Below are 13,791 nucleotides of genomic sequence, written 5' to 3' on the forward strand. Positions count from 1 at the left end.
CGCCTTCCTTTTGCAGAATGGAGGAGGCACAGGGAATAGGGGAGAAAGTGGGAGGGAACAGAGAGAAGGGACTGGGGCTCTTGCCACTGTGTCTTTCTCTCCACAGGCTGGGATCATTTACTATAGCCAAGAACAGTATTTCCGCCATGTGCAGCAGGCCGCGGCCTTGGGCCTGGAAAAATTCAGCAATGACCCTGTCCTACAGTTCTTTAAAACCTACGGGATCCTCAGGGAAGGTAAGGACTTGCCAGTGTTGGCCTCCTGACCTCAGACACTAGCCCAGCCCTGACACTCTGGCTCTACCTGGAATGCCTCCTTGTACCCCAGCCATGTGCCCAAGGGAGGAGTCTCACACTCAGTAGCTAGGTTCCCAGGTTAATCCACATGGCTCTATAAGACATATCTAGTCGACTTTTGAGACATCAGAGAGCTCAGCACCCTTGCTCTGCTCCTCAGTGTCCCTATCTGGAAAATGAGTGGGTGGGGGACATGACTGCATGCTTACTGGATGCATCCTAGGCTTGGAAACTGGGAGCTTGTAGTGCAGGAAAGGGAGGAAGGGGGAGGTATGGGTAAAGGCAGGTATGGTGCCGGAGCAGGGGAGGAGCGAGCCTCCCGCAGGTACTGACTCACTGACAGTCAGAAGGTAGTCGTGGCCGGGGGCTGGCTGAGCTGCCCGTGACCAACCTCAGTGGACATGGAGGGATAAGTGTAATCTGTGGCTCTTGAGCAGCTAAGCTGAGAATGCCCTGAGGTCCTTCTTCAGAACTGACCCCCCAAATCCCCAAATCCCCAAATCCCGGCCTCACAGGTGTCCCTGAGAGTACTCACAGGTACATCTGAGCTCCAAGCCCTCCAGCCCCTGGCAGCCTGGACCATGGTGTCAGCAGCCCCTTCAGGGAACTTGGGCCACTGGGGATGTTTGGACCTATTAGCCTAATGATTCTGGGTGAAGCCAGGTGGTGCCAAGCCTTGAGTCAGCTCTGACAAGGGCTCCCATGCGTCTGCCACAGAGCCTTCTGCCCTCTGGGGACATAACCACGTGGGCTCTTCTTTGCAGAGCACATCCAGGATGCCATCAGCAACCTGGAGAGCATCCGGAATCATCCAGATGTGTCCTTGTGCTCCACCATGGCCCTCATTTATGCTCACAAGTGCTCTGAAACCATCGGTGAGTGCAGCAATGCCCAGCAAGGCCTGGCCCCACTGGTGGAAGACAGCCCCACTCCAGAGCGGCGCCCCCCCCAGGGGCTGCCACGGGAGGCGATACACCAGTGACAGCACATGCCGTTGGCCCGTGAGGAGTGGCTTCCCTTCTCTCCCCTTGGGGGCCTCAAAGAAGATCCCGTGCCCAGGTCCTGCTGAGTGGGAGCCACGGACAAAGAGCATGAGAGTGGGAGGGGGCCTCCCTCCAGATCCCAGGAGTTGGGAAGACACCCCGCTTTCCTTTGCCCAGACCCTGCTGAGACAAATCAAGTTGATATAAATAATTCCACCCCTAACGTCCATCTCTCTAGAGTCAGGGAAAGATTCCAAGACACTACAAACAACTCTTTCTCCTCTTGGGATGGATTGTGGGCCTGAGGTAGGGGATTCCGTTTGGTCTGCCTACTCGGCAAACTGCTGGGCCCAGGGGAGAAAAGATAAACCTCGGACAGCAAACCCAAGTCCCGGCGTGGGCGGCTCCTGTGGCCTGCAGGCCCCGGGCTGGCATGTGGTCTGCTGCGCGCTGAAGGACCTCAGAGTGGCCTCTGAGAGGCAGCTCCCGGGGCCCTCAGTGCCTCCCGCAGGACCAGGCAGCCCTCCTCCCTCTGACTCGCCCTCTTCCTCCTCTCGGATTCACAGACCGAGAAGCCATTCAGGAGCTCGAGAGCAGCCTGAAGGAAATCTGCAAGACAGCCAGCGCAACAGCGCTCTACTATGGCGGCCTCTTCCTCTGGCTCATGGGCCGCCATGACAAGGCCAAGGAGTACATCGACCGCACCCTGAAGATCTCCAGCAGCTCCAGAGAGGTACCTGCCTCGGGCATCGAGGGGACAGAGCTGCAGAAAGCAGCACCTGAACACATCCGAGTGGGGTGGCCTTTACTCCCGCGGAGCACCCTGGGACTGGGAGAGGGCCGCACCCGGGCACCGACAAGACCTCAGGTCTCATGGGAGCCCCCACCCACGTTGTCTCAGGGTTTAGCCGAGTACACGCTGGGATGTGTCCAGAGTCTAATCTGCAGACAGATTAGCCATTTTGTGACCTGGACTGTATATTTTTTTAAATGTTTTTTAAACCTTTTTTTTTTTTAAGATTTTATTTATTTATTCAACAGAGAGAGACACAGCGAGAGGGGGAACACAAGCAGGGGGAGTGGGAGAGGGAGAAGCAGGCTTCCTGCCGAGCGCGGGGCTCGATTCCAGGGCCCCGGGATCATGACCTGAGCCGAAGGCAGACATCTAACGACTGAGCCATCCAGGCGCCCCTGTACTGCATATTTTTTAAATCTTGAATTAGTTGCCGACATTTAGAAATCAAAAGATTTTTACCTAAAAGCCCAGATTTCCTGGTTCTTTTGGAAAACTAGATGAGTTGGCTACGCTGGGCCTACCTTCCCTCCTTGTAGTGGTCTGCTGGATATCAGTGGTAGCCCATACAGTAGATTCTCACATGTGGTGGATCGGGACTAATGGTAGAGTTTGAAGCCTCAATCTAGGCTCAGTCTAGTCTCCACCTTAGCAGGGGATGATCTCACCCCTCAAGGGGTGAAAATTGGTTCCCCGAGGAGGGGGTGAGAAAAATCTTACTGTTTATGTACAAAACATAGATTTACACACTGCATAAACAGATAGTGTATCTGTGATATTAAAATGTCTTGGAAGGAGAGGAAATGATTAGGGAAAATGTCTGAAAAGGCTCCTTAAGGGGAGCGATGGGAAAGAGTTGAGAAACACTGGTCTAGGGCATGCGGGATGCTTCAGGGCAATGGTCATCCAAGTGCCCTGTGATCTCACCTCCCAGGCCTGGCCACCCATCTGCCAGCAGAGGCTGGGTGAAGACTGGAGCAGAGCCTACAAGCCCTGGAGCTAGAATGGCTCCTGCTCACCCCCCAAGAAGGCATTCCCGCCTCCCACGCAGTCCAGGCCCTGTGCTGGGCTAAGGCGTGGAGAGAGCAGGAGAGGCTATGCCCAGTGGCCCATGGTGGCCTCCTGACCCCAGTGTAAACAGGCAGTAACAAGACAGGTGGGAGTATGTCAGTAGGGGCAGCAGAGCCGTGGGGGTCCCGGGGAGGACCCACCTTCAGCCTGGAAGGTCTTGGAAGGCCTCCGACAGGAGGGTCCCCCTAGGCTGAGTTTGAGAGACTTGAGGGAGTTAATTGGGGGAAGGGGTTTGGTTGGGAGTGCTGTGTGGGCACAGAAGCAAGCAGAGCCAAGTCCTGGCAGTGGGAGGGAGCAGGGCTGCCCTGGGGTCTGCAAGTAGGTGCGCCTGGTGGGGCCTCGGGGTGCAGAGTGACAGGGGTGGGACACAAGGTGGGCGGGCAGCCTGGGCCAAGGCTCTGCAAGACCAAGGACTTCATCTTCTGTCTTGTTCTGATCCCAGAGCTATGTGCTCCGAGGCTGGGTGGACCTCACCTCAGACAAGCCCTATACCGTGAAGAAATCCATCAAGTACCTGGAACGAGGAATGCAGGACAGCAAAGATGTGCTGGGGCTGATGGGAAAGGTGGGCAGTGGGGGGAGGGGAAGGATCCCTGCCTGGGCCATTGGAGCCAGGGACCCTCTGTCTCTGGGCCCTCACCTGGCCGATGAGGGGCGGGGACCTGGAGAGGGTCAGGGTCACATAGCAGCCCAGGCTCGGCTCTCACGATCCTGCCTGCTCAGTGTGAGTCCCTGTCTCGTTCTGCATGGGGTCTTCTCAGGGTCTGTCCTTTTTTCTCCACATCTTTCTGTCACGCTTTCTCTTCTCACCTGTTAAGTTCAGTTGGCCATAAGAGAAAGGAGATACGTGGTTTGTGTTGTCTGATCTCAATTTAAATTAAGTTCCTTTTTTCTTATGTGAACCCCACTGGATCAATGTATGAAGGAAAAGCTAGCCCTCTTATTCTCTTCTCTTAGTATATATCTTATTAGAAAATGAGTATGTACTCATTAAAAAAACAGAAGGCTAAAAAAGTCAAAAGACGAATTAAAATGATGTCCTTCATGCTCCCCCTCCAAACAACTCATGTGGACGTTTTAGGGCCTTAGTGTTTTCCAGTCTTTTTTCTATGCATGCAGTTCAGGGTGTGCCTTAGAAGGGCACTGAGCACCCTCCACAGGGAGGGAAATAGGGTTGTTGTTATTTAATTTAATTGTAATCATAAGGCATCTTATCATTCGGTTTCCTTTTCTTCCTGTAAGATTTTGTCATAAGCCAATGTCATTTTGAACAGCTCCATCAAACCAATCCCCTATTGTATGGACCTCATATAATTTGCCAACCCAATCTCCTATTGTTTGGACATGGAGATTGTTTCCAGTTTACACTTAGAAATGAGTGCTGCAGTGAGCACGTGTATGCATAAATCTTTATCTAGAACAATCCTCCTCTTGTTTTTAGTAAGTCTCTTGAGGGCGGGTTATCGAAGGTCTAACATAAGCTATCCTTTTCAGAGTCCAGTTTCAAGTCCTTGGGGAGCATTGCTCTCTGCCCCTCAAACACCTGGGTCATAGCTCATTCAGGAGAACCTGGTGGCTCCCGTTGGCCTGCAGAGGCCAGAACCCCAGCCCAGTGGGCCTTGACAGAGAAAAAGTGCTGCAGCACCCCCATCAAGGGTGTTGCCTGCAAGCCCGAACTGACCCTGGGCCCCAGGGAGCAGTTTTCAGTGATAAGCTTCAAGGAAGTGAATGGCGAATGAGTGGGCCATTTGTGGAACTGGAAGGTGCCCAGCACCTTCAGGTCTCCCCCTAGGGTGGCCCGTATGTGGCCTTGCCGTATCCCACACCTGCTAGGGCTCCCCTATCTCCCCAGAGCCCTTGCCTTGCCTGTCCAGGAAGCCAAGCCTGCTGTGGACTTTGATCTGTGACTCTGAGGGATGACTCCTGCCCCCGGGGCTTGGAGGGATTCCCTGGCACAGCTGAGGGGCCCTGCAGCGCCCCTGTGTCAGCCTCTGCTCTTGTTCTGGTAGAGACCCTGACACCACACCCCCCGCCCCCCGCCTGACCTCCCTTCCTGGGCACTGATGGAGGCTCTTCTCTTGGGCTTCCAACAGGCAACCTACTTCATGTTGCAGCAGAACTACACGGGGGCGCTGGAGGTGGTGAACCAGATCACCGTCACCTCAGGGAGCTTCCTGCCTGCCCTGGTCCTAAAGATGCGGCTACTCTTGGCTCAGCAGGACTGGGAGCAGACGGTCGAAATAGGCCACAGGTGAGGGGCGGGGGTCCTCCGACACCACCGCACCAGCATGCTGCTGCTTTCCTTTTTTTTTTTTTTTGGCAAAGCCAAGGGTCCTCATGTGTTTGCATCTTACAAGCTGGGGCATGGGAGACATCATGTATTTGATGGAACAAGACATAAAAGTAAATATTGTCAACAGAGGAGGTATGAATAGTGATGCGATCATATGGCGGGGGGACAGGGAGGCCTCTGATGGACAAAGAAATGGGCGTATCTAGAGGTATAAGCACATTATTTAGGAGACAGGTGGAGGGAGTGACCCAAAGAGCCCAAAGCTCTTTAAACTCTGGGTATGATACACTGTAATAAAAACTTCAGGGGGCAAGGTCGTTGGTGACCGGGAGAAGACTTTTAGCTGAGGCTGGGCACATCAGCTAGACAGTAAGAGCTGGGGAGTTCCTGGGGTTTGTGGAAGCCAGACACCAAGTTGAGGTGACTTTGGAGTATTGTCATTGTCAATAGAAATAAAGACCACTTGGAGGGGGAGGGATGTTTGATGCCAGGTTTTCTGAGGATGGACTTTTCTAGATAACTGAAGCTTATCTCTTTAAACTCTGACGCTGGAACTGTTTTTATTAAGTAATTCTAAAATGCATGCTACTCATTTTCTTCCTAAAAAGAGTTAACAGACTATTTTTTTTCTGAGTGACCACAAGTCATCACTATGAATCATTACTAAATTGTGCTAGTCTACAGCACAGCTCAAAACCAAAACAAAACACAAGCAGACCTCTTTCTTCCCTGTGGAGGAATGGTCATTCCTCTGACCATCATCCCTGGAATCTGTGTCCCAGAGAGAGGCTCCCGGTAGCAAATGAACGCAATTCGGGCCTGCTCAACCCACAGGGGCCCCCTCGTGCAGCGCCTGTGTGGGCCTCGGCTTCTCTGTCCCACAGTTGACACCTGACCAGTGTCCTCATCAGGAGCTGGGTCAAGAGCTTGCTTTGGAGGCTTGGCCTTCAGCCAGCGGGATCCTGGGAGCACCTGGCTGAAGGCCACAACCATGGTGTGCGCAGTCTCCCTCGCCCAAGGCCCTGCTACCCTACCCAAGGGGAATAGTGTTTAGGGCCAACGGGCTGAGTCCCACACCCAACGCCTGCCCTCGTGGGGGTGTTCCCCAGCTAGTGGTGTTCCCAGAACTCCCCCATTGTTTTGTATTTTTAAAAAAATTTTTAAATGTTTTTTTAAAGTTTGTTTATTTTATTTATTTACTTACTTAAGCAATCTCTATGCCCAGCGTGGGGCTTGAACTCACAACCCAGAGATCAGGAGTTGCGTGCTCTATGGACTGAGCCAGCCAGGCACCCCGCCCCCATTGTTTTTAATATCTCTGCCCCCTCTAGGTGTGTTTCTCTTTCCATCCCTAATATTATTTATTTTTCCATTCCCTCTTATTTTTCTTTGTCAACATTAATTTGTTTCTTTTAAATTTTATTTATTTATTTATTTATTTTTAAAGATTTTATTTATTTATCTGACACACAGAGAGAAAGCACAAGTAGGCAGAGAGGCAGGCAGAGAGAGAGGCAGAAGCAGGCTCTCCACTGAGCAGGGAGCCCGATGCGGGACTTGATCCCGGGACTCCAGGATCATGACCTGAGCCGAAGGCAGTCGCTTAACCAACTGAGCCACCCAGGCGCCCCTAATTTGTTTCTTTTATTAGTCTTTATTAAAGACCCAGCTTTGAGTTTTGGTGTCTATCACATCTCTGTTTTCTGTTTCATTAATGTCTGCTCTTTATGGTTTCCTGCCAACTCCTTCCTATGGGGCTGTTCTGCTCTGGTTTTCTAACTCTTGAGTCGGATGCCTGGCTCATCCATTCTCAACTTTCTTTTAGAGTATAAGCATTTAAGTCTGTGCATGTTCCTCAAGGTACCATTTTAGCAGTATCTACAATTTGGATGTGATATTTTCAGTATCATTTGGTTCTAAGAATTTTCTAATATCCATTCTGATTCTTTAGTCCATAAGTTATTTTAAAGTTTTGTTTTTTTTTTTAATTTCCAAATGTATTTGGTGCCCAATACTTTCAGAATCACCATAAAGTGTTAGAACCATTTGAATGTTGACTGCCTTGTCGATGCTGTTGGAATTTTGGGTGTTAATTAGAGTAACCCTCTATGAAGCACAAGGCCATCCCTGACCAGGCTGAAAAATAGGAAATTTCCTATAAAGAAACAGAATATTGAAAACCCCATAGTATGTATGACCAGAAACTGTGTCTTCACAATGACACATGATGGAAAACAAGCTTCCCTTTCTATCATACAGCCGCAGATGACCCCCCAAGCATCTCTCCACCACCCTGGGACCGTGGGACCATGGACAGTACTATGATCATGTCTATGATAGTTGGAATATGAATAGGCTTCTGTCACAAATCACCCCAGACACATGACTTAAATGACATTCCTCTCTCAGGTAAAAGTCTGGGTGGTTGTCCAGGACTGGAACAGCAGCTTAACTCTGTAGGGTCCAAGGCTCCTTCTGTCTTGCTGCTCTACCATTCCTAGGATGTGGCTCACATGGTCCATGTTTCAGCCAGCAGGAAGGAGGAAAGAGAAGAAAGAGAAGGTGGGCTGTAAGAATACAGCTAGATGTCACCTGGGGCACTTGCACTCATCCTGTTGGCCAGAACTTAGTCACAGGGCCACACCTAAGCTGCAGGGGAAGGCTGGGAGATGTAGTCTTTATTCTGGGTAGCCATGAGTCCAGCCAAATAAAGGAGTTCCATAATTAAAAGGAGAAAGGGAGACTGGATATTTCCAGACAATCAGGAGTGGCTGCCGCACCATTCTAGCCTGGCCTATGAATACTCTCAATTCATGTGACTCCTCTTCCTATTTCAGAATCCTAGAAAAAGATGAATATAATATCGATGCCTGCCAAATCCTAGCTGTGCATGAGCTTGCAAGAGAAGGCAACATGACCACAGTAAGTTCTTTCAAGACTCAGGAGTTGGGCCTTGAAACAAGCACAGCCTGGGCAGAAGCACTCTTAGCACCCCCATCCCCAGGTCCTCGGAGGGTGCTCCCTGGATCTCAGCTCCCTCCCTTCTCCCTCACCTTGTACTCCCTATAAGGAGGTCAGGAGGTCTGCTCTGGTTTGCTCTTTGGGCGGGCAGTGAGGTTGATTCGGGTTCTGCCCCGTGTTACCTGTGTGAGGCTGGGCAGGTTCACCTGGAGAAGCCCCAGGCCCCTCATTCGTAAACTGGAGATACCTCCAATCATTTTGTGAGGTTGGTAGGAGGACTACGTGGGATGACATATGGGAGAACTTGGAACAGTGCCTGATTTCGGGAAATGCCATTTTTTAAGGAGTAGCTGAAACCGCTCAGGTATTGGCCAGGTAGAACCTAGCCCCAGACTTGCTCCTAAGCCCTGTAGTTTTCCAGAGAAACCCAAAACAGTCTTCAGACACATCTGGAATTCTTCATGAAAACCTTAGTGCCCGGACAGGTTTTAATTTTCAAGAAGAGTGTGTTTCCAGCCACAACATTGCCTTTTGAATAAAAGCATTGCCTCTGTAAAGAGTGACAAATCAGGAGTCTGTTAGCGTTTCATGATGGGAAGAGGAAGTTTCTGGTTCCTTCTGCACAGCTCTGAGACTATGGGTTTTGTGGGGTGGGGTGAGATGGAGGGTACAGTCCATATTTGGGAGGAACCCTCAACAAGGGCCCCAGCGCCCTCTCTGGATAGGAACAGGAGGAGAATGTGCCTGTCCTCAGCTCCGGGCATCCCCAAAGCCCTGGGCAGTCCTTCCCGGGGCCTGGCCTGAGGGTTAATCCCAGGGGCAGAGTTAGCATTAATGCCCCTCCTTCACCAACCCCCACCTCAACCCCTGGGATTTGCCCCTGTCCCCAGACCTGGCTGCTCAGTGCTAACATTGCTCATATCTACTGAGCAGAGTAGTCCTGCCCCATCCAGGGTTTCCCGTGGCTCTCGAGTCAGCCCACGGCCTGGTGGGCTGCTGTGTAGGCACTGTGACAACTGTCTCTGGCAGGGGCGGGGGTGGAGAGGGCCTGAAAGGGCAACTTCTCTTCACAAATCCATGAACAAAGGGGCAGTGCCAGCTCTTGGCTGAGCAATGCTCCCGAAAGCTCCACCTACAGGCCCACCCCAGTCCAGCTGAATCCAAATCTCTGGGGCTGGCTCCTGGGCGTGGGTATTTTAAGATCTCCCAGGGAATGCTGGGGTTGAAACCTCTGCCCAACTCCCATTTTATATATTACCTTTGACCTTGTCTGTTTTGTCCCCCACAGGCTGCCAGTCATGTTAGAAATCTGATTAAGGCACTGGAGACAAGAGAGCCTCAAAATCCAAGCCTCCATCTTAAAAAAATTCTTGTGATTAGCAGGCTGGTAAGAAGGTCCTTTCCAGGTTTCTGAATCATGCTTCTTGCTGTGTTCCTAAGGGGAGCACTATGGCCCCCTGGAAGCTGCCTGGATACCCTGTCCTCCCCTCTCTGGCTCAAACTTGGCCTCTCGGGCTGGTGGCCCATACCCAGCGGCCCCTACCTGCCTCTGGCTGATAACTGTATCATGTAGGCTCTGTATCTGGGCCCAAACGCTGCTCAGACACACTGTAAAGATCAGCACGATTGAGGCTGGAAGTGCTTTTAGAGTAGGAGGTCCCTCATTTGGGGGAAGAGGGCAGTATTATGGCTGTTACACAGCAGAGCCGTGCCCGGCCATGGCTCGGGGTGCAGGGGCGCCCGACTGCCATATTCTCTCTGTGGAAGTGACCTGGAAAGGCGGGCCTGCCTGTACCTCTCTGAGCAGACCAGGTGCAAACGGACCAGGTTGCCAAACAATCTGTCTCTATCAGACCCTTCAGCCCCAAAGCAACATTTACCAGAAGGAATTGCTGCAAAAACCGGGGTAGCTCCAGGGCCTTGGGAACCAGCCCATGGGGTCAAATGCCATGGGGACACCATCTCTCCCGCAGAGACACAGATCTGTGTCTGATGCTCTCTGCTCATTCTGCACATCTGGCAGGGAACATGGCTGCTCACAGTCTTCGGAGCCACTTCCCGTCAACGGGACACAAAAGAGCCTCTCTGACCCAGCCTCAGTTTTTGAAAAACCTCTTGGTGACTTGGACCAATTATTGTGGCCAGACAGGAGATGGGCCCTTTGGAGGGCCCTGTGCCTGGAGGCAGGTTCCACAGATGTGGCCAGGGTGAGGTTCTTTGGAAGCTGGGCGACTGCACAGACCCATCTGTGGGTCGCAGGCAGCCCTTAGGCTCTCCTGAGCAGCCCCAGCAGGCCTGCCGAAGCGTCCCCCGATTCTGACGTGGCCTTGTTCCGACAGGCTGGACTGACTGGTTTCCCTGTTCCCATGTGTCCGTTCCTTGCAGTGTGGGAGGCACCAGGCGATTCTACGGCTAGTGTGCAGCTTCATCGAGCGCACATTCATGGCCACACCCTCCTATGCCCATGTGGCCACAGAGCTGGGCTATCTCTTCATCCTGCAGGACCAAGTGAGGGAGGCATCTCTGTGGTACTCGGAGGCCATGAAATTGGACGAGAGCAGTGTGGCTGCCTTGACAGGTCTATGCAGGTTGGGCAGGGTGGGGGGGCGGGGTGGGGGCTTGGGAAGGCAGGTAGCAGGGTAGCCTCCGTGGATCCAGAAGAGAGGTGCTGAGAAGCATTCTCCCTAGAGGGTGTGTGAGTTTGGGCATACATTGTATGATGGGGCGCCTTTCCACGACATAGAAACGGAAACCCATACTCCAAAAGAGGCAGAGATGGGGCAGCTAAAGAAATGAGTAGACCGATTTTTCCCCCAGAGAGCTCCAGGAAAAACAGAAATTAAAAAAACAAAAACAAAAACAAAAAAGCAAGCTCAGGGTCACTGGAGGCTGGGAGCAAAACAGGCCGTGGGGCAGTGGGCGAGAATGCAATCAAGGAGGCAATTAAGGGGGGTGGGGCAGGAGAGAGCGGAACAGAGCCCCTGATGCTTCCCACCACCACCAGAGACGTGAAGGACAAAAAGACTTGCTGCTCCCCACACAGGCTACATCCCCTGACATTCCACCACCTGGCTCAGTCCTCCCCCACTTCTTCATTCAGGGGAGACCCCCAGCCAGTCAGCCAGAAAGGCAGTCCACCGGCCTGAATGGCCATCCCACATGCCAGCGCAGGCGAGCCCTGTCAGGTGTGTGCTGGAGTCACCCTCTCATCTGACCTGTCTCGGAAAAATCAGTGACCTTAACAGTTTGGGAAGTGTGCCTCAGCTGCTAATACTCATCAGTCTAGTCCATTTGTAAATCTGCTAACAGTCTGAAAGAGGTAGAGCCCTCTGAGGAGTGAAGTTAAAGCCGGATACAGACAAGACTTCCCCTCCCCTACTAATGCACCTCCGGTGTTTGCAGAGGCTATAACATCAGTCAATAAGTAAAGAACAGGCTACTGTGAGAAAGGTTATAGGGAACAAAAAAGTTACTGAAAATTAAAAATACGATTGCAAAGTACAAAATTCCATTGATGAGCCAAATGGTGGGATGGATAGGAGTGAAAGCCAAGGTGGTGATTAGGAAGACAATCAGGAATAAATACACCAAAATGACCAGGAAATATCTATAAAGGAGGAATAGTAAGAATAGATGGATTTGTCTGCCCAAATCCAAAACACATTAGGAGACAACAGTAGTTAAGTCAGCTTGAGGCCAACGCTGGAATAATGAGGCAGATAAATGGCACAGAAACAGATCTTACGAATAAGGTGACATTTCAAACCAATATGGTGGTAGGTTTCAATAACTCATGGCTGGACGTCTGGCTATCCAATATGAAAAAAGTAAAGGGAAGTTCCCATATCACACCATACTCAAAAATAAACTCCAGTTTATCGGCTCAGTTGGTAGAGCACGTGATTCTGGATCTTGAGGTTGTGAGTTTGAGCCCCACATTGGGGGAAGGAGGGTAAAGATTAGTTAAAAAATAAACTGCAGATGAATTAAATATTTAAACATAAAAATTCAATCGGACTTGGCTTCCCTGGGGGAAACTCAGAGGATGGAAGGGAAAATATCTTACCGATTTGACTATGTAAGAATTTAAAACTAATGGATGGCAAAAGACACTGAAAAATACTTAAGAGGTAAATGGCAAACTAATGGAAAATGTTTGCTACAAAGGATTAATCATCTTAATATATAAAAAGAAAACAACCCTAAAAGAAAAACAGGCGAAAGCTATGTACGGGAGATTCATAGTAGAAAAGAAAAAGGCCATTCAATATATGAAAAAAAAAATGTTCCTTTTCCCTGGCAATAAAAAAAAAAAGTAAATTCAGATGAGTTACTATTCACTTTTTAGACTGGCAAAGAGTAAAGCATGTCTGCAAGGTTGTGGGGAAAGGCCACTTTCAAGTTCTTGGCTGTAATATTAATTGAAATGTCTTTGGAGGACAAGCCAGCCTTATCTGTCAACATTTTAGATATACATGCCCTTTGACCCATCAGCTCAACTTCAGGAATTAGAACACGGAAATACGTTTACTGTGGCCATGCAACATTAAGCATCAAAAGCAAACTAAATGTTAGATGAGGTGTCCTTCAATGGGGCCACAAATACAATGTCGCATCCACAGTGGCATATTATGTTGTCATTAAAGAGAACGAGGTGGGTGTGTATAAACTAAAGCATCTCATGAAGATGCATACACATTGCTAGAAAGATGGTTGACTATACCGCAAATTGTTAAGGGCGGTTACCTCTGGAGAGAGACCTGCTTCAAGCTGGAGCGTGAGCTAGGGACGTTTTTCCATATTGCCTCATGCTTTGAATTCCTTACCCCGAGCATGGATCACCCTTCCTTCCGCTGTCTCATCTGTGCTCCTTGGCCTGCTGGCCTGCTGGCTCCGTGTCAGAGCCGGCTGCTCATGCTCGCTCTATCCCGGGCCCAGGGATCATCTGGTGCCAGATCCTGGACGGCCACCTGGAGGAGGCTGAGCACCAGCTAGAATTCCTGAACGAGGTGCAGCAGTCCCTCGGAAAGTCTGAGGTCAGAGCTCTCTGGGGATATGGGTTGCTCCAGGATTCCGTGCCTCCCCCCCAACCCAGTTTCCAGTATCCAGCAGCCCATGCGGCCTGGACTCCTGCTTCACCCCCACCTACCCACTGCCCGGCTGGCATTGGTGCCAAAGCCCTGGACCTGCCTCCCACAGGTGCTGGTTTTCCTCCAGGCCCTTCTGGCATCCCGGAAGCACACGGGGGAGCAGGAAGCCACTGCACTCCTGAAGGAGGCTGCAGAGCTACACTTCTCCAGCATGCAGGGCCTCCCCCTGGGCTCCGAGTACTTCGAAAAACTGGACCCCCTCTTCCTGGTCTGCATCGCCAAGGAGTACTTGTTCTTCTGCCCC

General features: G+C 51.1%; 2 protein-coding genes across 2 annotated transcripts in view; one reads left to right on the forward strand and one right to left on the reverse strand.

Moving 5' to 3' along the window:
- CX3CR1 (C-X3-C motif chemokine receptor 1) overlaps positions 1-13,791 on the reverse strand; it is a 227,335-nt gene that overhangs the window by 70,610 nt on the left and 142,934 nt on the right. The gene's annotated exons all lie outside the window — the stretch shown is intronic.
- Positions 1-13,791, forward strand: part of TTC21A (tetratricopeptide repeat domain 21A) — a 33,093-nt gene that overhangs the window by 1,392 nt on the left and 17,910 nt on the right. The window contains exons 2-11 of the mRNA XM_081824652.1: positions 107-236; positions 1,061-1,171; positions 1,846-2,012; positions 3,586-3,708; positions 5,237-5,394; positions 8,274-8,358; positions 9,686-9,784; positions 10,783-10,975; positions 13,336-13,433; positions 13,597-13,786. Of these exons, the coding sequence (XP_081680778.1) occupies positions 107-236; positions 1,061-1,171; positions 1,846-2,012; positions 3,586-3,708; positions 5,237-5,394; positions 8,274-8,358; positions 9,686-9,784; positions 10,783-10,975; positions 13,336-13,433; positions 13,597-13,786 (1,354 nt within the window). The remainder of the gene's footprint in view (positions 1-106; positions 237-1,060; positions 1,172-1,845; positions 2,013-3,585; positions 3,709-5,236; positions 5,395-8,273; positions 8,359-9,685; positions 9,785-10,782; positions 10,976-13,335; positions 13,434-13,596; positions 13,787-13,791) is intronic.

This window comes from Leptonychotes weddellii, chromosome 1 (assembly GCF_054177405.1).
Source record: "Leptonychotes weddellii isolate Sample4059 chromosome 1, ASM5417740v2, whole genome shotgun sequence".
Lineage (NCBI taxonomy): Eukaryota > Metazoa > Chordata > Mammalia > Carnivora > Phocidae > Leptonychotes > Leptonychotes weddellii.